This window comes from Amblyomma maculatum, chromosome 2 (assembly GCF_055883805.1).
Source record: "Amblyomma maculatum isolate TAMU_Amacu chromosome 2, ASM5588380v1, whole genome shotgun sequence".
Lineage (NCBI taxonomy): Eukaryota > Metazoa > Arthropoda > Arachnida > Ixodida > Ixodidae > Amblyomma > Amblyomma maculatum.
The window spans coordinates 86,018,378-86,043,298 of NC_139345.1; the positions used below are offsets into that span (position 1 = coordinate 86,018,378).

Here is a 24,921-nt window from a genome sequence, read left to right on the forward strand (position 1 = left end):
CATTTTCTCTCCACTTCCCCTTAAGCACCGTACCGTAGCTGTTAACAATACAACCTGTATGCAAAAGACTCCAGTGAAAAGCTGGCCAGTATTCTCGAAAAGGAAGCGATGCAAGCTAAACAGAAGTCAGCCACCATTTTCGGACACTTTCACCAACCCAAACACCCATCATTATAAATAAAAGTAAAAATAAAATAAAAGGCGAGATGAGAAAAGGAAGCGCGGTGGTCGAGCTGTTCTAGGCGTGTGACAACAGGACTGACTTCGGCAGAACCATTATGCTGAAGACAGATCAAAGCCTGCGTGGGAAGCTCCTGTTTGAATGTTAATCTTTCCTTGGGATCGCTCTCTCTTGTTGCACCCTCAGCTTGTGTTTCGTGATCCGGCGGTTAACCATATGTGGTTTTAAAAAAGCCTCCCCATTCTATGCCACATGGCAAGTCTTCGAAAACAAACAAACAAACAAAAAAAAAACATTCCCCACATACGGACACACCTTAAAAAATATTTGCAGGGGTTTGCTGACAAAAACACAAAACGAAATGTCAAAATGGAAAAAAGAACATAATGAAAAAGAGAGGGCTAAAAGTCGAGGTGAGCTTTGAACAGTATTTAAAAAATACAAAATGTAATAAGTTTCCACCATTCGCGCGCGAGTACCTGAAACTGGTTTCCCATATAATACATGGAAGTTGACTGTATATTCAAGACCATGCGCACTTAGCATCATGTTGTCAATATATCACAAGTGCGACACACGCACAAGCAGCCAAGGTGGAGCGCCCAATCTCAAACTTGAAGAAATTGAGCCAGATTTTTCAGCGTGTTACTACCTACAAGAACATAATTTTTGGTCTTCATTTCTCTTATAAACTGAAATCATACGTAATCGGCACCATTTAACCCTGATATAACTCAGTATTCCAATACAACTTTGGGTAAAGGCGTAGCTTTCTGCAGAAAACTTGGCAAATCTGTCAGAACAGTTCAAAACATGCCGTCCAATGAAGTCTTCTTTATCGCTTCTTATTCTATACATTTTGCACATGATTGCCGAAATTACCTGTGATTAGGCAAACTGCCCTTATTGGCGGTGAACGATTATCGGAGGCAAATAACAGGCTGGGAAATGCCGTGAATTACGAAGTTTTACATTCGAGGCATTAACTATTGCGCCCATTCATCTAGTGCACCGAGCAGAAAAGGCAGCACTATACTTGACGCCTACAATACTGCAACACAGCATTCACGTCAACGTGTCCGTGGTGCATTTTCACATCGCCGAAACATTTGCAGAGCTAACTGATATTGAGGCTAATAACATACGCGTTATAATGCTGTTATATATATATATATATATATATATATATATATATATATATATATATATATATATATATATATATATATATATATATATATATACGAATTATATACGACATTATCCACAATGCACTGTGCAACAACCATAAGCATCGTTGTGATGGCTTATGAGCATTCGAGAGGTTAGCATTTTCCTACTTACTACCTGGAACCTCGATTGCTCTGATGGCTAATGTGCATTGCACGCTATTCCCCTATCACACATGCCCATGCACTCATTACGTGTAAGCGTGTGTAGTACTGAATGTCCCCTTCAAGAACAGTCTCCTTACAATCTCCTCTGTACACCTCATATAATGGGTGCGCGCTTTCTTGTAGCAGCCCGTGGTTGTAGTCGCGCTCTCATGGGGTCACTTTTAATAGAAGTGCGTTTTCATACAGTCAACTCAGCCTCTCCAAATGAACCAACCAATGCGCTGAACTGCACCTGGTGAAACACATCGAGAGAGGGCACTACACATTGCTTGCTGATGCAGAGAATACATGTTTAATAGAAAAACAGCGCAGGAAACTTTTTGCACCGCTCAAATGTAAAATAATTTACATTTTCTTAAAGCTAGAACATTACGGAACCAAAAACTCCGAAAGCTTGCGGATATACTGTAAATTAGAGGAGCGTTGAGTGATAACTAAGGTCAGGTAGGGTGTTTTGCATAGACTCCATCTTATCATTTTGCTGCCCAGAGAATACAGAATATTTAAGCTACACTAATTCAGTTCAGTTCAGTCGTTCAGTCGTGTCCGACTCTTCGTGACCCTATGGACCATGTCACTCCACGCTTTCCGGTCTCTCACTATCTTCCTAACATCACATAACTTCATCTGCAGTGCCTCAAGGATGCCATCTAACCATCGCGTTCGGTGCCTACCCCTTCTCCGGCGACCCTCAACCTTTCCCAACATCAAATCTTTCTCCAGCGACTCCTCTCTTCTCATCAGATGACCAAAGTACTGAGCTTTAACTTTAGAATTTGACCCTCCAATGAGCAGTCAGGGTTTATGGTCGACAATATTGACCGATTTGATCTTCTGGCAGTCCAAGGAATTCTCAAGAGTCTTCGCCAGCACCACAATTCAAGCTACACTAATTACACTTTACTAAAGTAAAGTTTAAGTGGTTTTGAACCTGCGTACTTGAAAGCTTTCCGGTAACTGTTAATGTGTGACACGATATTAATGTTTGATTTTTCATGGCCATTCATTTACGCCTCGTCGCGTCGCCGGCCGTCGCGAGCAGCGCGACTGGTTTTCCGAGGCGCATGGGCAGGAATCCTGGAGTTGTGTGGTTATTTTATTATATATCCAAAAGGAAGGAAACTATGTTTACCAGCCCGGGTGTCTGCTATCTGATACCTCGATCTGTACCACACTCAGCTTGACGCAATGCTTGCGGTCGTACCTTGCGGCCGCTCTGGTCTTTTGCACGGATGCGAAAGGGGTATAGCACAAGTCAACCCACTCGCCGCATCCTGCACACTCTACCCCTACCTCATCTTCTGCACCCTCGTCTTTTGCTCTCGATGTATTGGATTACGTCCTGCCCATGTTAACAGTTCTTTTTTTTTTTTTTTTTTTTTTTTTTTTTGGATTCCAACACTGCCGGTGCACCGCACCGGCTGCAGTCGGAGAAAAATCAATCCCACGTCGAGTGCTAGACACTTAAAGAAAAAAGAAAGAGAAACCACCGAAATATCTAGGAGTCACGAAACATCACGTCGCCATAAACGAAAAAGACGCGAATTCATTCATTCATTCAAAAACCTTTATTTATGAGGATGACATTAGGCCTAGAGGGGAAGCACATTCAAATCACTGCCTCCGCCATACACCGCCATAGCGCACCTATCGGAGTACTAGTACTAACGATGGCACTTGGTTTCCGCCGACTCGACGAGCCACCGCAGTGGACGGCAGTCGAAACAACGAATACACGCGACGGACACACTTAGCACATCCTGTTTGAGAGCTCAAGTTGTTTCGTGTTGTTTTTTCTTCTTTTTAAATGGCAATGAGCGGGCTCGCACCATTGATCTCCCGATGCAAAGTGACTGCTAGTAGCATCATCATCATCATCGTGTGCAGCGGTGCTGGTGAACGTTGGTGGTGACCGTTGGCTGTTTCCGCGAGCGCAAATTTGTGATGTCAGCTGCGTTTTGTTTTCCCCAAGAGGTGAACATGGAAGGAGCTGCGTTTTGTTTTCCTCGAGAGGCGAACAAGGAAGAAGAAAAAATGACAGAGATCCTTCCATCGCCAACAGTGGCGCCCGAGAAGTTGGCATCGAGGCCTCCCCGGCGTCGAGGTATGGCAGCAAATTGCAAACTAACTAGTTGTTCTTTCTTTTTGTTTTGTTCATCAGAGGGTGTGATAGTTCCATCTTTGCTCATGTTTTTGTCATTATTGCTTGGCTTGATTTTGCAACTACAGATGACGGACTTCAATGAAAGGAAACAGCAAGACGAACTGAGAATCGACTTCGACTGTGCTCATATAATGTCATCATGTCAGCAGCGTCATAGAATAGTTAGAAATGTAATTCGTAGAACCTTGTTGCGACTATCAGGTTTACCTCGCTGTTTACCCGAGACAGGAAACAATATAGCGCCAGACACAAGATGGAAATGCCCCTTGCGCAGCTCTTTACTTAACGTAATTGCGCAGCTGTCACATTTGTTCCGGAATGAAGTTTTTCACTGTTGCATCGTTTGACACAGCAGTTTTTGGAGTACAGCTTACGCGCCCGTTCCGCGTTTGAGCCGTGTGCCGTTGGCGATATGTAACCGAGCGAGTGTGTGTTACGAGGCAAACAGAAACAATAAAAAAAAAATTAGTCTCTTAGATGTCTTAAGAGGAGAATGGTGAAAGCCCTGTTCCTATCGTTTGCCTCTTACCGGCGTTCGTTGCTACCTATAATTATAATTGGTTTGCAGGAAAGGAAAGGCGCAGTATCTGTTAACTTCCTCCGGCTAGTGAGAGTTCGGACGCCAGCGATCGCTCCTGTCGTGTGGCGTTCCTTGGCGCGCGTTCAAGTGTGGGATTGAGAAAAGCTTCATCCCGGCCGTTGGCGCGCTTGCCTCGCTGCCCGACAGATGACGCATCATGTCAAAATAGCTTTTCGACTCTCTTCTGCGAAAATTGTGCACGCCGCCGAGAGCAGTTTTTTCTCGATTTCAGAAAATCTAGGCATGTAGCGATGTTGAATCACTTATCAGTTAACGTAGACGATATTTTGCTACTTTGTGAACGTTATTTCAGCTCGAATGGGGTAGTAGATTTTGCATAGAAATTTTTAAAATCACAGCCCCCAAATATTCAAGACCCTGTAGATGGCAGGAACGCTAGACAAGAACGCATCTCGCGAAATCTCACGGAATATGACAGATCTCGCGCACAACTCTCGCGTACGGGATTTCGTTCCATGAGCCTAGAAAGGCTTTCGCCTTAAAAAAGGGGGCACGAGCTCAGCGTCGCTTGCTAGTGGCATTTCTCATTGTTTGAGTGCTCTCATATTCTTAAATTTTTATTAGGGATTATCATAGGATGAATGCTATATGTATGGAAGCAAAAATTGCGCAGAAATACCGGATGCGCTATGTGCACGGAACAGCAAACAGCGCCGCATCGCGTAGGCTGGGGGCGCGGCGCACACCTTGACTAATAAAGCGCTATTCCTTCCCGGCGTCAATTATAGCTAGCCTTAAAAAAGGGGGCATGAGCTCTGCGTCGGTTGCTAGTGGCACTTTCTCATTGTTTGAGTGCTCTCAAATTCCCAAATTTTATTAGGGATTATCGCCCCGCCGGGGTGGTGCAGCGGTAAGACGCCCGACTACCGTCCGGAGTTCCCGGGCTCGAACCCGACCAAATCGGCTGCGTTTCGATGGAGGCGAAACGAAGTGGCGTCTGTGTGCTGTGCGACGTAGGTTAACAGCGCCAACAACGTAACGGGAACACGAGATGTCAGCGCACGTTAAAGATCTCCAGGAGGTCGAAATTACTCCGTAGCCCTCCACTACGGCTCCCCTTTCTCTCTTTCCAGTTTCGCTCCCACCCTCATCCCTTCCCTTACGGCGCGGTTCTATTGCCCACAGAGCAAGTGTGACAGATACTGCGCCTTTCCCTTCCTGTGGACCAGTTATTATTATTAGGGATTACCATAAGATGAATGCTATGGTATAGTGCCTACACGGTTCTAGGCACTATAGCTATAAGGACACAAAAATTGTGCAGAAATACCGGATGCGTTATATGTGCACGGAGCAGCACACAGCACCGCATCGCTATGCTGAGGGCGCGGCGCATACCGTGACTAATGCTATATATATGAACTAATAAAGCGGTATTCTTTTCCGGTGTCAATTATAGCCCAATATATGGGGGAAATAGGTGGTGGCCAAATGGTCAAACGGCGGCGGACATGCGTCACGACGAAGCTTTGTCACGTGAATTCCAGCTTCCGGTTCGTTTCTGTGGTTTTGTTTGGGCAGCCATTGCTTGCCGGTGTGCGTTTTCAACCTGTATTTGGTCAATAACGGCGCTCACATAGATGGAGAAACGGTGTAGTGCGCTGCCTCGAACTGCAATAACTCCTTTGGTATGGGATACAGGATGTTCTGAATGCCCTCGATTAAAGAGCGGCAGAAACAGTAGGCCGGCCGTTGCGATCCGCTTGCAGACTGCCGACGGCCAGGTCCACGGGCTGAGCTTTGCCTCGAAAGAAGAACTGAACAAGGGTAAATGGGGTACGCCTCAGTTCGCAGATGCGTACCCCATTTACCCTTGTTCAGTTCTTCTTCATACCGTGCAAACCATCTTCAACCTTTCGTTCTACCTAATTAATGGTAAGTGTTTTACATTTTTGTGAAGGCTAGCGAATTGGGTAGAGTAGGTTGTTTTCTTTCGTTCGATAGACAATGTTGTCGCTCGGTCAACATCGAACGTCTACGCGCTGGAGCGGCGGAAGCGTACTACATACACGGGTGTATTCGACCATCAGTACAGTGTGATAAGGCGTTATAAGCAGTGAGAGAAATTTTCGTCTGACATTTGTGCTACATATGCGGGCTCCTCGAATCAAAGTCTATTTGAGATGCTATCATATTAGCTGCCGATCGAAGATCTCGTTGCGTGACTGCAGGCCGCGGTGTCAACGAATTTGTTTTATAAGCGCTTGCAAGGTTTATACATTGTTATGTGAAATATTTATTTACCCAATAATGAAAAAAAAAAATGTTTCACTACCATAGCAGTCAGTTTGAGCACGCTGCAAGTGTTCAGAAATTACAAAGGGATATATGTTACGATAAAGTTTCCTGTTTGTGCGGAGCCGCAGGTTTATTCATGTCCTGTGTGCGAAGAGAGAGGATTAGTGGCAAGGTGATCAGATTGGGAAGGAATAAGAATTATTTACCAGCATTTTTAATGCTCGGAATCAGTCAGGCTAAAAGGCTCCAGATAACACAAAAAACAAAAACATGTCCAGCACTTTTTCATCTTTTAATGTACAGCAAATAGGAAAAGTGACAAATGAGACAAATAGTAAAAAAAAAAAACAAATTATTGCTGTGTAGCAAAGCTGTGTTTATTAACTGCAGCCGAGCAGCTGAACATGCGCAGGAAAAGTGAATGTCTGCATCTATGTATATAGCTTACATATGATTAATGATTAATTGCATAGTGTTGCACTCAATGTTTTCACAATATTGCATACATTAGGTTTGTGTGTCACTGTTTCTTGTGTCAGAGGTATTGTGCAGGGGATTCAGAGTGGCTGGAAACCAATTGCCAGTAAGCATGGCCTGCCTTCTACGTGTTGTGTTTGAGATACATCACATGTCCCTTCACAAGCAAGGCAACATGTTTTAGAAATAAGTGTAACAAGGTCCAAAGACATGTTGTGATCTAAATTATCACTGAGACAGTGATTAGATATTTTTTCAGAACTGCAACACGCCACAAGATAGGCGTGCGGTTGGTGTAGCGTCGGGCTCATGATGATCAGTAGTAGCTGGTAATGCTATAAAACTGCTAGCTTTAAAACCTAGGAAAACACTGTGTTCACATATATTCCAGACTTTTTGTAACCACAAATGTCTCGGAAATAGATTACCAAAGTTCATAAGGGTATTCAAGCTGAATGCCAAAATTAAAACTGGGCTACTAGATGGTTCAACATTTTGCTACAAGCATATGCTGAAACTAACCTGGATCGAGCTGCTGTGTGTGCTGCAAAAGCCGAAGCAGGATTTCTGTACACACTGCCTTTGTCGCAGTTTAGTATTTCTTGGTCGCAGGTCTGTTTAAGCTCTTTAATTTCTGTATGCTGTACCATGCATTTTGTAGCAGTTTACTATTTCCCCCTCACATGTCTGCTTTGAACTAATTTATTACGTGCTGTGGAAAATGTACATATTGCAAAAATTTTGCAAGGAAAAGGTTATATCAGGTGTTATTGCCCACACTACAAGAAGGGTTGGATTTATAATTAACAGCTGAGAAACTTTCCTCTATCACAGTTGTATAATGAAGGTGCCTGTGTCAAAAGTTACTTTGTTTTTTCACCTTGTTTCTCTAGTGGCGTCTGTCGCAAAGCCGTGCAGAAAGCTTTATAATGTACCTTCCTTTAATTTCAGGTTTTAATTAGGAAGATCCACAAGACAAGTTCATATTTTGCCTAGCTGCCCATAGGTAACTGTTTTACCTTGAACACACTGCATGCAATGCACAAGTTATACATTTTCCACATTTCTGTATTATGCTGGTTCTTGTTTACCCAGGCTCCAAGCACGAAATACACAACAGCAAAATGGCTGCAGGCTTTTCTCTACATTGATCAGAAGCAATTGCGAGGGTTTTATGTTATCAAGCTTCTGGGGGTTTCAAGAGGTGGCGTAGAAACAAATCATTTGCTTTAGTACTTTCTTCTACATAATGCAAGAATCAATACTGGGAAATCAAGCATAGCATTTTTCTTACATGAAGAGCTCTAGCAGTTGTATGTGTATGGTTTGAAGTATCTCACACACCACCTGCTTGGTTATTTTTGTCTACAAATGGCGTTCTCTTGTATGCACCAAAGGCGTGACTAGTGGATAAAGCCTCTCATGCTGCTGTATTAGCTATGCCCCTCCCCCGCTTCCCCGCCGGGGCTAGGAATAGCTAGTTGCTCCAGGTCATCGACACGCATTAGGGGAGGTTTTCAGCCATTTACTAAGATGGAACATATTGTATACATGCACTCTGAACATATACAGCGAGCAGTGCAAACAAAGCAACATATATCATACAGATGCATTCTTCAGTAAAGCTGAAATAAAATAAAAACTCAGGCTCTGAGCATAAAATACACAACAGCAAAATGGCTACAAACTTTTCTCTACATTGATCGGAAGCAATTGCGAGGGCGTCATGTTATGAAGCTTCTGGAGGTTTGAAGAGGTGCCGTAAAAACAAATCATTTGTTTTAGTACTTCCATTTCATCCATATAATGCAAGAATCAATACTGGGAAATCAAGCATGTGATTTTCCTAACATGAAGAGCTCTAGCAGTTGTATGTAAATGTTTTGAAGTATCTGCAAGTGGGCTCATTCGCTCATCGGCTCATTCGAGGCCTTTCAAAATGCTCTTGTTTGCAAATTATAACATTTTATGCAAGAGCGTAAGGGCCCGTATCGCAGAAAAGACGGTGTCGGCGTTGACCGTTGTAACGTGAAAATCCACAGTGAACGAAAGAATAAAAAGATAAAAACATCCTCCGTGTGTGTGAAACACTATTGCGTACTTAACGGTGTAGTCACCCTGGCTTTGCATTGAATACAAAAAGCATGTTCTGCTGAACGCGCACTTGGACGCATCAAGTTTTAAGAAGCAGCGTTCGAGCTTACTGCTGAAGTCATCGCTCAGCAGGCCATAAGAGAAAATATATAAAAAATAAAGAACTGGAGAAAACAATTTTGGTGTGTGTGAAACGCCATCGCGTCTAACCCTCAATGGCAGAGCTTAAGTGTCCCTCTATTTCATTCTAAGGGTATTGAAATATATGGAGCTATTAGTCTCGATAATATTCACTGTGGCTGTTGTTTGTCTTTCTTTATAGATGTGATGCCTTGTATGCGAGGATTTGAGGATTTAGGTGTGCTCAGGTAGCTTGCACACTTGCGGATGCATTGCCTGGAGGAGTTGTTACGACATGTGCACTCAGAATTTCGCAATAAAATCTGGGGAAATAATGGTGCCAGGAGCAGAGCTCATTTATTCATATCTCTGTGATAATATTGTCAAGAACGTGTGAAGAATAAGTGTACAAGTGCACTAAATAATATAATATAGCCACCAGGACTCTCTCTGAAAAGTAGAGCACCTGGTGCCTCCCCTGGTGATTGTGTCGTATGCCTGTTATCTGCTTTACTAGGAGGTTGAGTGAAGTATGGTCTTCCATGAATGACTGAAATGCGATATGAGTTCCTGTCTGTCGATGAAGAGTGTGTGTTCTCAATGAGCGAAGGGCTTCTTTCACAGAACATACTTGCGTACCACACTGTCTGCAAAGCAGTCTCACAAATTGCAGTTTTCGCTGCAAAGCCAAGTTCTAGCATAAGGCTAACATCTCTTCAGTGCATCAAGTGCACTAGATCCAAATCTGCTTGGGGCAGTGCTGTTCTGATATTAGCTAATTGAAGAGATTGCATAATATCGAGGCGCTAGGTAACTAAAAATGTTCGTTCCTCAACCCCGCCATCCATGTTCTCCAAATAATTGGTGTCCTATTAGTGGTGCATGATTTTGTAATCATTCCGGTCGTTGCAATATAGAAACTGGAATCGATTGCACCCCACTTAGGCTGGAGTGCCACCATGCTTTTGTTTGCTCGTCGTTACTGGCTCAAGCCCAGGACGTGTAGCTCCCTTTCAGCCAATGGAGAAGGGTGCAAAATTCAAAAATTAAATGGAGTCAGTTAATATTAACCCTCTTTTCTGCCCTGTCTATGATGTGCCTAGGTGTGGTTTCACAGCTGGCGGTGACTGTTTGCCCACTTTCAATGTTTTTGCATTAAATTTTTTTTTTTTTTTGCAGCTGGAAGTATGGCTGCAGAAATGATGAGGGAGATGTGTGACAGCGACACAGAATGCTCAGATAATGACCCAGACTATGACGGTGAAAAGTTCATGAAAGGCTTGTTGGTGTCATCACCATCGTCTGAAGAAGTTGATGAACCAGATGTATGTCTGCCACAGAAGAAGGTGACAAGAAGGAGGAAAGCAGTGGGAAAGTTTCCTGGGAGTAAAGAGGCCAAGACAATAAGGTGTGCTGGCAAGCGTTCTCAGGCTCCCGCATCGACCTCCCGTGCAACCCCAGCGCTTGAAAGCAAAGCGACCGCCAAATCACTGCCGAAGTACACGCCAGTGGTAGAAGAAAGAGCAAACCCGGTTTGCAGCGTGCCAGGGACCATTATCCCTGCTAGCAAGCATTCTCAGGTTCCCGCATTGACCTCTCCTTCTACTCCAGCGCCTGGAAGCAAAGCGACTGCCGAATCACTGCTGAAGTACAGGCCAGTGGAAAGAGAAAAAGCCAACCCTTTGCGCAATGTGCCAACGACCACGACCCTTGGAAATACACCCGGAAGCAATGCAGCTGAGCCATCCCCTGCACTGCCTTCAAGTCCCAATGACAGGGCAGCGAGAGGACTGAGGGCCAACCCTAAGAGGGTTTCTCCATGGTGTGTTCCTTACAATGTGCCATCACTAACTCCACCAATGGTGACTGTTCAGGATGGATATGCAGTGTGGGACAGAGATACTGAAGTCATCCCGCCAGTGTAAGTGAACATCCTTTCCAGGGGGTGCTCTGCAACTGCCCCTTCTGCTGTCTGCTTTCTGTGTAACTTAAGAAGGCGTTATCTGTCTTTTCTTGTGGTAGCATAGAATACCATCTCTTTAGGGCCTCTCCAATACCCCCTTTTTGCTTTTCTGCTTTTGTTTTCCTCCTCTTCACTGTGAAGGGGAAGCCCAAAGCTAAGATGCAAACCTTACCACTAAGATGCAACCAAGGAAACTTTTTCTGTGCATAGCTTTCACAGTGACTTGGGGAATCTGACGGTGAAGATTTTTGTGACCAGTTTCATCAGACGTGCAATGTAGAGTTCAGACTGTTTTTTTTTTTTTTTTTTTTCATTTTTTTTTATAAGCAAATAGCATTTCACATTCATTGCCTGTCCGCGTAAGTATGCATGCTTGTAGGCGGACAGGGCAGTCCAACACATATGTCACTTATATATGCGAAACTGTAGCGCAGATCTCCGCTTTACAAAATATTTTAAGGCACTGCAAGCAGTGGAAAAAACAAACAGAAAATCTTTTGACACAGACAACATTTGAAAAGAATATACAACCTCTGTACATATACTCAAGAAGAAGCATAAATTAACTGCTCAATAATAATAATAAAAGAAAGCGAAAAAAAAACAAAAACTTGTGAACAAACACAGGTTTGGTAAAAAGAATTACGGTCACTGACCAAGTCAACATGAAAACATATGTTTCGGAACCCATACGGGTTCCTTGGTCACATAGGTTTGTTTGCCATGCCTGGAATCAGATTCTCATCTACCAGTAGCGTTCTCCCCACAATGGGCAGCAGCGGCTTCGTTGCCCACCTCTCAGGCTTCTAGTTTGATAAACTTGGCAACAACTTTCTGTCGCTACGATGTGACCAGTGTTGTGGTTTCAGACACTGCAGCATGCATCACAGACCTTTTTAATCTTATTTCGGGATGTCGTCAAGCCATAATAACACCTGCTTGTATTTTTCTCTCTTGCATCCCATATCCTTCCTCTAGTCTTTGAGTACGCAAAGTTCAGTGGAATCATTGCGGTTTGAGGATGCTTCACCACATGGCTTACAGGCCGTGCGGTGAAAAATCTTCAAAACTCAACGGGGCCGTTTGTAGCGAGGCACAGCTGCTACTTTGTTGCACTGCGAAAGGGCTGCGGTGGAACTTGCAGTTTTGGGGCAATTCTTTGACAGTGCGTGCAAAACAAAGCAGTTGATGAATCCACGAAAAATCGTTGTCACTTAGCTTTTGTCTCAATGACAGCCATTTTCTGGATGTTCATCAAATAAGATTAATGTGGTGTAAATTGGAAAAGAAAAAAAAAAAAACAATTTTCCTTTTTTTGTGTGTGTGGCATGGCAAACAGAAAACCCGTATATGTTATGATGCCTCCAAGAAACCTGAAAATTTGTGCTTCTCCTTAACATTGATAGATGGCTGCTTGTAAATAGAACACTAAAAATATTGCAGAACACTAGATTATTTTGCTGTTATTTGCTTTTGATTGCACAATTTAGGCTTAGGTGAGAAGCTTAGTGATAAATACTTAATCTACGGAAAGATTCCAGTGTACTAAAATGCTGTCTTTTTTCTCTCTCTCTCTCTTCTACTGAGTGTTTTCCAAAGCCCAAGTGTCGAAGTGTGAACATATGAAGTGTAAGTCTTGTATTGGTAGTCTCATCGGCAAGGTTTCGTTCGGGTGCCGTTGACAATGCATCAGCGGTGCTGCCTGCGATCAGCCTGCTGATGCAGTGGCTACGGTGTCATGACATCACTAGTACTCCCTGATATTCCCAGCTTGATATGCATTAATTATGGTGCCAGCATGGGTCTTGATCGGGAGAAAGAGCATTTAACGACTGCTTGGAATTGATCTAAAATATGTGTCAAGAGTTTGTTGTGTGCAGTACTTGGCCATGGGTGACCTTACCTACAGAAGAATTCTGTAACATGCCTGCCATAGTTTCGAAATTTGGTGTCCCAGCACCGTCAAGAAACAATGTAAATTTTGAATGCATACAAAATGAATGGGATAAAAAAGGAACTGAAACTCACCATCTACAATATTCTAGGAGGAAACGAACATAGAGGCATTGCCAATACTCCTAGCCATGTCTTTGGTTTAATAAAAAAATGTGATGAACATAACTGACAGTTTACACATATTGAGTAGAACAAAGAAAGAAGGAAAACATACGGAAAAAGTACTTGCATTTTTTCCATCAGCTTACTCGAGAAAAAGTGATACACTTTGAACTACCAAGATTTCACCAAGTAATGAAAAGGAACCATTAGCATCAAATGGCTAGAATATAGCTTAAGAATGCTGAAATATGTCCAATACTTATTTCTGCATGCTTGATTTGAAGGGAAATGTGTAAACTTTGAGCTCCGCATTAAAATGTCTTTAAAAAAGACGCAAGTAAGAATAACAATGGATAAAAACACAATAGGAACTCAGGAAATGTAAACTGTACATTTGGTCATGTCATTGATGTTTGGAAAAATGGAGTGAACCTCAAACAGTACAAGAGAACACACTTGAATATAAAAAAGCACAATTGAATGGAAATGTAAAATGACTACAACAAACCAGGCAGAAGAAAACACAAAGCTGTGGGCAGACCTTATTTGCACATGACTGGGTGAACAAAAATAAAACAATTTAGGCACGTTGTAAAAAGAAACATGCCTCGAGTGGGCACATATGACTATGGTCCCTGGAAAAACTTGCTAGTCTTCCATCTTGCACCTGCTGAAGGGTCACTCTTGTAATGCATGCAGCGGTGGCATGCGGATGAGCCCCCAGCCGCGTACGGCTGGGCTCGCTTTCAACTGTGCGCTTTCGCCAGCCTCTGTGTTTCTCAATAATTTTTGCACATGAATAGCGTTTTAGATCACCGGAAAAGGTTGCAGTTGGACATTGCTGTTCACTACAAATTCACCGCCTAAGCGTTCTTAATATTAAAAGCATTTCAGCGCAATTATTTGCTCTCGCATACTGAAAGATATATGTGCACCAGCAGTTCTTTTCGCATTATCATCGTGATGTAGATGCCGTGCACGTGTGATTACAACTTATATCTGCGAATACATTTCTCTCCACTGTCTTTTATTATACCTCCTATCTTGCTTTCATATCCTTTTACTTCTTACGGCTACCGATCAGATATCCTAGGAATATATGGCAGCTATCACGACATGCACCTACATTTTGCTTCCTCTCTTATTTGTTAAACTGCCACCCTTACTACTATTCCAACAATAGTACTTCTGCAACATATGGGCACCAGGCAAAATGATTGCAACAGTAATACATACAAGTATGTACAAAAACACATAGAAGGCAGTTATTTATATTAGCGGAAGCACAATCACAACCTTGTTGTATGTACAAAAACGTATAGAAGGCAGTTATTTATATTAGCGGAAGCATAATCACAACCTTGTTGTATGTACAAAAATGTATAGAAGGCGGTTATTTATATTAGCGAAAGCACAATCAAAACCTTTTTTTTTTTATACATTCTTGCACAAGTCTTGTCTCCTGTGAATACCTGTTTAAGGAACATTAGCATTGACCTGTGCAATTTCACTGATCAGCATTCTCACGTCCTTAACTCTGCCCGAACCCCTCACATCTGTGCAAGCAGTATACCAAAAATCGTCATTTGTATTTTCTCGTGCCTCAGCAACATATAATCTAGTCTACCTATAATCTGCCACTACATGAAATTGCAGCGCGTACTGCAGAACACTATTTTCATTACGCGTGTTCGGGCATGACGCGTACATGCGGCATGTTCTGGCATGTATACGACTGATCAATTCAAGCTGAAAAAAAAAAAAGAGCCACCTTAAATGAAAGGGTGGGAATAATTGCATTCTTCATTCTGCCTCCAAGCGTGGCGGCTGAAAAATTCCAGTAAGCAGCATTCGTGTTTTGTTTTTAAGATGTAGTTCTTTCCCTTTAAGATCACGCTGCATTTACTGGAGGTGCACGCCTTCCTCAAGAAAGGATTTTGTTCATTTCTGATACAGTCGTTTCAAAGTTATCTGAAGAAATTGGAGAATTATTCCGAATCAATGCCTGGTACCATCAAGCTCTAAGAAAGCTCAAAGTTTCATGCGGACTGATTAGACAGGTCCCTCTTATATTTGCAGAAACAGTGAATTAAGAAAGAGTCGGGAGTAGAAATAAAATATTGAATACTTGTGTCTCATAACCTCAGAAACCTGCGAAACAGGCATATGTACAAAGAGCTATAGGCCTTTTTCAGCTCAAATTGTCATAGCAGTCCTTGTAAAGGTAATTGTAATAACGAATCAAGTTCTTTTAGAGCACTGGGATTGAATATTACCAGTGCCGTTTGAACACCACAATAATACGGCTAAATGGCATAACTAATATTCGAACTGGCGTGTGTACGAATGAAAGCATCAGCACACACATAAAAAAAAAAAAGAAACCTGAATTTTAGGCACCACTGCGGAGGAATCTAGCGCCACAATACGTTTTATGCAAGGTGCATGCATACATGTTTCAATAATGAGTATATACCGAATATTAACTAAGGATTGCTAGAACTGCTTGGCTGGCCATATCCTTGAAGCTTTCTAACTGTAGAAAACCGAGCTCTTGTGTTGGTGGTCTATTTGTAAATTGACCTCTCCAAAACCGAAATATCTAAAATTTGTGACTCCAATTTGTCCCCTAACTGGCTGCATTTTTTTTTTTTAAATTCGGTATGCACTTTATACCTCTGCGTTAGTGCTTTTCAAAAACAATTTTCTCAGCTGCGCTTCTTTGACCCTCTTTCCTTTTTTTTTTGCTTTATTTATTTCATTTTTCCCATTCTTGTAATCCTTTTGTGCAACTTTGCTGCAGTTTTTTTTTTTTAAACCCACAGCTCTGAGCCCCTGTCTTCTCTTAGAGTTTCTTTTCTACCTGGAGACAGGTTTCTTTCCCGGTCCCCCAGCTCCCACTTGTTCAACATTCTTGTTAACTTTCAGCACCAAATACACGTGCCGACGGTTATCTTTTTTTCCATTCATTCATTCATTCATTCGCCATTCATGTCGTAAGGTGTGGTTTTAATTTTCCAAGGCAGCTGTTTACCATTCAGAGCTGACGACGCACTGCTGCGCTGTTTGTACGTGAAAGAACTTTTTTTTCTGCGGAAAGCATTCTGCGGGGCTGGCTGCGGGAAGGGCTATGCATTCAACGTTGACTTTGTTATCGGCGGTAGCGCAGCTTGAGAAAACACGCATAGCAAGCATGGTTTAAAGCATTCTCGTTGCGAAAAGTAAAAGGCACACAGCAGCGGCAACGTCGACCACCAGCTACATTGCCGGCGCGGAGAAACGCTACAACGACGAGGTGACCGACTGCATGCAGCTGCAGTGCCATCGCCGCATGCATTACGAGAGCGGACACCCCTCCCCATAGGGAGGAAAGTGGAACGGAACACAAGCAAGTCTTTCTAGGAACCATAATATGACACGTTACCATGCTAAATAACATAGCAAAATCACCCGTGATATAGAATCAACTCTGATATGCAAACAAATGCTGTCGAGTTGGCGAAGAGTGGCTGCTTTCCACTGCTTGTACTTGTGAGCACATGCGCCCAATGAATAGCGATAAATAATAAATTCGGGGACACATAAATATAAATGTAACACTAGAGTCAGAATGGTTGCAACGGCTCTGAAAAGACTAGCCTTCTCCGCAGCATTCAGCCCCCTGAAAAGTAATTTTGATGACTTCTAGTACTGAAATCAATGCGATATAATAAAATGTGCAGTTTTTTTTTTTCTTAACAATGAAATGCTTGCATACAGCTTGCTCACAATCTAAAAAAAACTTGATTCAACTGAAATTCATCCTTCTGGAATATACAGTGGGTGCGAAGTCTGGAAATTACGGTAGTTTCAACTGCACATACCATTTTGCTAGAAAAAACAAATCGCACCTGGAAAAAGAGTTGAAAAAGAGTTGAAAAAAAAGGGGGGGGGGGGGGGGGGGGGGGGCTTATATACAAAGCCAGAGCTGCAAATTTCTGTTGCTGTCATTTCCATCGCTGCTCATCAAACTAGCAACTTTAAGCTGTAAGATAAGAATGGATGAAGAAGAGCTCCATTACTCTGTGCCCTTTGAGCCCAACTCTGACATGTGGCAGTGGAGGATTCAACAGGAACTGTCTAGAACCATGAAAGGTGTCATTTATGTATGTGCTTTTACAAATATATAAATGTGGTGCAACATATGCACTAGATAGAAACAGCTAGGAAAAAGGACTGTTTGCTGATTCAGTGCAGCTGTACATCTTGATTAACATAAATAATTGACAAATTTTTCAATATTTTTAGGGGAAAAAACTTTCTTTTTCCTTGTTTTTTTTCCTACCTGCTGCATTTTGCAATGGGGTCACCGCTTTCTTCTTTTCCTTTATTTCATTATTGTTTGCTTCTGAAAAGCTGCATTTTCCTTTTCATGCAGTACTACTAATAGCACAGCGCATATTTATGCAGCACATTTACGTTTTCAGAATGTTCCATTTGCAACCTGACCTAGGGCTATTGAACGTCTAGGCAAGGCCAGCGTAAACGAAGCAAACGCTAGCGCTAGCAAGGCATCGACGCATAAACAAAGCCAACAAACAACTTGGAGTAGTGCCATATGCTGGAAATGGATCCGAAAGGAAAACCTGCGCAGAAATTTGTGCTACTTTTCTTTTTTTCTCTCTCATTTTGAGATACTATCTGCTGTGTTTTCGTTATTCACTTATACCACCGCTTCCCCCTTCCCCCGGTTCTTTAAAGTCCACTTCTCTAAATTTTCTGGCGAAAATCCTTCTTACCAGCATGTCTAGTAACTGCCTATGTGAGCAACGGGTTTTGTCTACGCATCTCACAAGTGTTACAGCCCTTTCGTCACTCTGGAAGTGAGGATTGTCTGTAATGAGCTTTGAAACGTGCTTGCTATTTCTTTCAGTCGGACACTCGGCAGAGAGAACTACTACTGCTGTGTTGAGGGCTGCTTGTCCGGTAACGCAAGCAACAAGGAGGGCCTGTGGCTCTTCGCCATGCCCGAGAACGAGCAGCTCATGTCTGTGTGGAATGAGCGGCTGCCGATCAACTATGAGCGCAACTGGCCCCGAAGTCCACGCATCTGCTTTCGGCATTTTGACAAAGCTGAGTTCGTGCGGCAAAAGCAGCGGCTCATTGGACTTAAACGGGACGCTTTGCCCATAGAGACTGAGCGCCCACAATTGCCGTGCTTCAATGAGTAGCCACCTTTGTGAGTTGCTGCCATCATGAAGCTCCTAATAGAGACTACTAAACGAACAACTGCCTGATTTCAAACCATGTTTGCATCCTGTTGCAGTGAGGCATGGGTGCCTTTCCTCTCTGAGCAATGTCTGTGTGTTTTGCAGAATACTGGCTTTTATTTTTGCGATAGCATGGGGGGGGGGGGGGGGGCCACTTTGTTCGCAGCTAGCCTAGAAGGCGAGTTTCTATGTTGTTATTGCCTATGCTTCTTTTTTTTATGCAGCAACCCACTGCTACTGCCATTGTGGTTGAATGCAGGGTTCAGAATAGCCTCTAGCCCGGCTTAGGACTAGAGTCTACTGTGACCCTTGCATTTATGATGCAGGCTGGAGGCTTCACAGTAGCCTCCAGCCCTGTTGGAAGGAGAGGCTGCAGCTCGCAGCTGTCACATATCTAGTCAGAAGTAAGGAAGGAAGAAATGTTACGCTTTCTTCCTATTGTTTTCCAGTTTTTTGTTGCACCTTGATGGCAGTTGGGTTTCCTATAGCCATTACCCAATAAATATTTTTATTCCAACCACTTTGTCTCCAAGCGCCACTTGGGGCTGTGCGGTATGTACCAACTTCCTGTGCTCTGCAAGTGCCAGGGCCTTCGACTAGGTCGATGGCTGCTTTTATGCTACTAAGTCAGTCTGAACAAATTGTACAAGCAGTCTGTTTTCCTTTATCAAAGTTTTATTTTTTTGTGAATTTATAATAAGGAGAAAGGAATAAAATATTGCTTTCTGTTTAAATATTGCTTTCTTTTTATCTTACTTGAAATGATGCCATATGAGTGTTGGAATTTATCACTCAACAGATTCGTTGCAAATGTCCTCCAACAGTCTCATTTTATGTCACAAGCTGTTTTCATAGAATATGCCTTTTCCCTCCTTCATTTTGTTGCTGCAAGGCTTCATACTTGACTTCACCCTACCAATGCCATCCAGCTTAACATGAAACTGCATGAAGCTGTCTCGGTGTTGAGCAAGGCCGTTCATGTGCATAGTTTAACTTAGTGCATATTTGATGCGATTGGAGCTCTGGCTTTGGTCTGCAGGCTTAGCTGAAGACTGCAGTACTCCAATGGCATCTACTGCTTCACTTTGCCACCACGAGCCATTTTAAGTGATATGCAGCTTATTTGATCGAAAAGCCGTCGGCGTATAGTAGTAAACACCGTGTGTCGAAAATAATCTGGTGGCCTGCATTAAAAAAAAAATCTTGGTAATTTATGGTCTAGTGATTGATAATTGATTGATGTGTGATAGGTGACGTGTTAATGAAATAATTGTAATTGATGAATTAGAGATTGAAAAATTCAAGGGGAGGGTTTTAACGGTGTCAAAATGCTGAGAATGGAAAGTCGATGTTTGCTGATGCCAAGTATTGGTGTAGAAAAAAAAATTGTAAGTGAAAATGGGAAAATAAAAGGGTAAAAAATGTGTCTTAAATGCTATTGCATCACAACCATTAACAGCAGAGCTTAAGTGGCCTCCTAATTTTGTTAAAAGCGATCTGCATGCAGTTTGATCTTGCACTGTTGGTATATGTGACGATCCCTCCCATGTGTCCCCGCCAGAGCGTCTCCTCTACGGCAGCCGAACCGGTCTGCGTGGGGGAAGAAGCGGGAAGGGAAAGAGTGAATAAACGCTCTCCCCGCGTACAGCGAGGAGGGTCAGTTTGTCTCCCGCTAGCAATGTGTACAGTCTCCTTTCTGGGCGCCTCATCCCGCGCCCTTCTCAGGGCACGTTGGTGACCCGGCAAAGACGTCTTTCGGGCTCGGCCCCTAACAACCCCATAACAATTCTGGCGACGAGGTAAAAGTTCTTAAGGCATTGCATTACAATTTCTGCAACCATGCCTACCTACGGAGTTTTGGAGCCGTTTCATGGGGAAGGAGCAGCCTGGACCGAGTACCTGGAGCGTGTGAAGCTGTTTTTCGACGCCAACAGCGTTCCCGGGGAAAAGCAAAGGTCTGTGTTCCTGACGTGCTGCGGACCCAACACATACTCCTTGCTGCGGAGCCTAGTGACGCCCAAGACGCCCGACCAAGTCTCCATCGACGAGATATTCAGCGTACTCTCCAGCCACTTCATTCCAAAGCCTTCAGTGGTGGTGTGCCGCTTCAAGTTCAACAGTCGCCAACGCCAGCCAGATGAGTCCGTCAACGACTACACGGCATCACTAAAAAAGCTGTCGGCGAACTGTGAGTACGGCACCTTCCTTTCCGACATGCTGCGGGACAAACTCGTTTGCGGCATTAACGATGCGCCAATGCAGCGGCGCCTGCTTGAAGAGCCAAACCTGACGTTCGAGTCAGCAGTACAAATCCTTGTTGCAATGGAGACTGCCAAAACTGACTCAAGCATGCTGATGCAAGCGCAGGAGAGGGCCGAAGCTCAAACAGTTCACACTGCAATGCGAGCTCAGATGAAGCAGACAATAAGCTGCTATCGCTGTGGAGAACCACATTACGCGACAGCATGCCAGCATGCCAAATCCAGGTGCAACGCTTGCAGCAAGATAGGGCACTTAGCAAGAGTATGCCGCTCTACGAAGACTAGAGACACGACGCCGAAGAACGTGTCGAATAAGTACGGCAAACAAAGGCAACAAAAGCAGCCCGTGCATAGTCTTGGAAGCAATGAGAATGTTTCTGCCCCCAAGCCGCAGGTCTACGAGACGTGGCAAATGAACGGCGAGCAAACAATTCCACCCTTCATTGCAGTTTTACAAGTTGCAAGCAGGTCTCTCCGGATGGAGCTGGACACAGGGGCCAGCGTTTCCGTAATGGGTGAAACTGCATTTCAAGAGCGATTTCCCGATCTCCCAGTAGAGCCTTCAGACGTGATACTAAAAAGTTACTGCGGAAGACTTACACCCGTTAGGGGCAAGGTCATCGTGCCAGTCCAATTCGGACGGAGAGAGGCTACATTGCCATTGTTTATAGCTCCTGATCACTGTCCGACTCTTCTCGGGAGAAATTGGATCAGCGCGCTACAACTTGACTTAAATGACGTCAGAGCTGTGGAATCCCTTACAAATATTGATAAGCTCCTCGCTCGATACAAAGAGGTATTTTCAGAGGGACTTGGAACAATGAAAGGCGTGAAAGCGAAAATTGTTGTCAAGGCAGATGCAGTCCCCAAGTTTTTCAAGCCGCGAACAATTCCTTTCGCGCTTCAAGATAAAGTCGCAGAAGAGTTGCAAAGAATGCAACGAGAGGGAGTCATTACGCCCGTCAGGACGTCAGATTGGGCAGCCCCTATTGTTCCTGTGCTCAAGCAAGACGGCCGCGTGCGCATATGTGGCGATTTCAAAGTAACAATCAATTCTGCAACAGTGCTGGAAAAGTACCCTGTGCCGAGAGTCGAGGACCTGTGGGCGAAGCTTTCAGGAGGCCAACAGTTCACAAGGCTAGATTTGAAAGATGCTTACCAGCAGGTAGAGCTTGATATCGACTCACAGAGGCTTGTGACAATCAACACACCTCAAGGCCTTTTTCAATACACTAGACTGCCTTTCGGAGTAGCTTCAGCGCCAGCCATTTTCCAGAGAGAAATGGAAAATTTGTTACAGGGCATGCGGCACGTCACTGTGTACTTTGACGATATCTTAGTAACGGGTCTAGACAAGGCAGATCACTTAAAGAACGTTGCCAGTGTGCTACAGCGCCTACAAGAAGCAGGTCTCAAACTCAAGCTTGCAAAGTGTTCATTCTTAGCTCAAGAAGTTGAGTATCTTGGCCATGTCATAAATGCAAATGGTCTAAGGCCGACACCAAAGAAAGTAGAAGCTGTCGTTAATGCTCCGAGTCCGAAGGACATCAAGCAACTTCAAAGCTACCTCGGACTAATTAATTTTTACAGGCGTTTTCTGCCTAACCTCTCGACAGTGCTTCACCCTTTGAACCTCCTGCTTAAAAAAGAAACTGCATGGAAGTGGACAAGCGTAGAGGAACAAGCATTCAGAAAAAGTAAAGAACTACTGACCTCTGCGCAGGTACTACAACACTTTGATTCCTCAAGACAAATTGTTCTCAGTTGCGACGCCTCACCGTACGGAATTGGAGCAGTCCTCGCACATCGAGATGAAACTGGGGAACATCCCATTGCATTTGCATCGAGAAGCCTTCTTCCAGCAGAGAAGAATTATAGTCAACTGGACAAAGAAGCCCTTGCCATGATTTTCGGTGTCATGAAATTCCATCAGTACTTATGGGGTCAAGATTTCGAAGTGATAACGGATCACAAGCCTCTTCTGGGACTCCTTGGGCAAGACAAGCCTATTCCTGATAGATCATCACCCAGAATGATACGCTGGGCAATTACTCTGTCAGCGTACAAGTACAAGCTTGTGTACCGCCCTGGCACCTGCATCAGCAACGCCGACGCGCTGAGCCGTTTACCGCTTCCTACGGAGCCCGGCGCAGTGCCCAAGCCTGCTGAGATTTTCATGCTTGAAAATGCGTATCCACGACTTCTTTCGCCATCCGCCATTGCCAAAGCCACAGATCGTGATCCTGTGTTATCAAATTTACGTCGTGCGCTACTTACTGGGGATGAGCTGCCAAAAGGAAGTGAGTGGGCGATATTTCAGAAGAACCGCACAGAGTTTAGCGTGCACGAAAACTGCATTCTACGAGGAACACGCGTCGTCGTTCCCAAGCAACTACAAGCAGAAGTTCTCGACCTACTTCATGAAACCCACCCAGGCGTGGAGAAAATGAAAGCAGTTGCAAGAAGCCATGTCTGGTGGGATGGACTCGACAGCAGCATCACAAAGAAGGTGCAACTCTGCAAAACCTGTCAAGAACATCAGAGAATGGGACGGAAAGCACAGTCGAATCCTTGGCCATTTCCGAAGAAACCATGGTCGAGACTGCATGTGGACTTCGGTGGTCCATTTCAAGGCCACTACTTCTTCGTCTTAGTCGACGCCTACTCTAAATGGGTAGAGGTGGTTCCTGTTCGTACGCCTTCAGCGGACGCCACGATCCGATGCCTGAGAAACATATTTGCAACTCATGGACTTCCAGACATCATTGTCTCTGACAACGGCACCGCATTCACCAGCGAGAAATACGCTGACTTCTTAAGCAAGAACGGCATTCGACGTATCCTGATCCCACCATACCATCCAGCGTCCAACGGTGCAGCGGAACGTGTTGTACAAACAATTAAGGGGAAATTGAAAAAAGCGGCTCCGGGAGACTTCCAGACCAACATTGACAGGATCCTACTTTCATACAGAACCACGCCACACGCGTTTACAGGATCCCCTCCTGCACAGCTTCTTATGGGCAGGCAGCTGCAAACTCCCATTCAACGAGTGCATCCCGACATGAGAGCACGCATGGAATTCAAGCAGTTAGGGCAAAAGGTGCGCTCCGACAGAAACGCACGGAGAAGCACTTTGCCTCCAGCAGGAGAGCGCGTCTTTGTTCGGAACTTCCGACCAGGCCCATCTTGGTTTTCCGGTACCGTCAATTGTCCCACAAGTTCTTCGTCTATTCAGGTAGAGCTTGAAGACGGAACGCTGTGGAATAGACACGCGGACCATGTGCGACCGCAAACGACGCCTGCCATTACCTACGACGACGAGGATTATTTTCCGGCATCAGCCGCGACAGCGGTCAACGATCCGCCGCCCCCGTCTTCCCCGTATCCCTGCTCGAGTACCGAGCCGCCGACAAAAGCATCGGCGCGCTTTCAACGGTCAAGCGGCATCCCCTCGGAACGCCAGCTTCGACGGTCTTCGCGGGTTCGGAAGCCTGTGGATTACTACGGACTTTAGAAGACAAACAAGACATTGTTGTGCGCTTGTGCTGAGCTGCAGGCTTCATAAGAGAGGGAGGAGTGTGACGATCCCTCCCATGTGTCCCCGCCAGAGCGTCTCCTCTACGGCAGCCGAACCGGTCTGCGTGGGGGAAGAAGCGGGAAGGGAAAGAGTGAATAAACGCTCTCCCCGCGTACAGCGAGGAGGGTCAGTTTGTCTCCCGCTAGCAATGTGTACAGTCTCCTTTCTGGGCGCCTCATCCCGCGCCCTTCTCAGGGCACGTTGGTGACCCGGCAAAGACGTCTTTCGGGCTCGGCCCCTAACAACCCCATAACAGTATAGAAATTAAAATGTTTTTGTACTGGGAAAACACCTTTAGCACTCTTTCCATGCCCAGTTCTACCATCAAGATTGAACCCTTTGAGTTGCTAATTATCGTCTCGATCCAGAACAAACATTTCTTAGCATAAGCGCTATATCCATGCCTAAAGGAAGCCATTTAGTTTTCTAGCATAAAATGCCAATTGTTAGGTTATTTTTAGTATACGTAGATCAGTTTCTGTCAAATGGACGTAGTGGAGGGCTTTGAAAATTTCAGTCACCTCGATTTCTTTAATAT

At 44.3% G+C, this 24,921-nt stretch overlaps 2 protein-coding genes across 2 annotated transcripts; both read left to right on the top strand.

Annotated features, from left to right (window-relative positions):
• The first annotated feature begins 3,478 nt into the window (after window positions 1–3,478).
• Window positions 3,479–18,685, top strand: LOC146199204 (uncharacterized). Its single transcript, XM_084594679.1, has 3 exons — window positions 3,479–3,682; window positions 10,452–11,193; window positions 18,206–18,685. The coding sequence occupies exons 1-3, from the start codon at window positions 3,523–3,525 to the stop codon at window positions 18,501–18,503; spliced, it is 1,200 nt and encodes a 399-aa protein (XP_084450805.1). The 5' UTR covers window positions 3,479–3,522; the 3' UTR covers window positions 18,504–18,685.
• Window positions 18,686–20,381: 1,696 nt separating this feature from the next.
• LOC146199205 (uncharacterized) lies at window positions 20,382–24,320 on the top strand. Its single transcript, XM_084592071.1, has 2 exons — window positions 20,382–21,311; window positions 24,042–24,320. The coding sequence occupies exons 1-2, from the start codon at window positions 20,382–20,384 to the stop codon at window positions 24,318–24,320; spliced, it is 1,209 nt and encodes a 402-aa protein (XP_084448197.1).
• The last annotated feature ends 601 nt before the right edge of the window (window positions 24,321–24,921 follow it).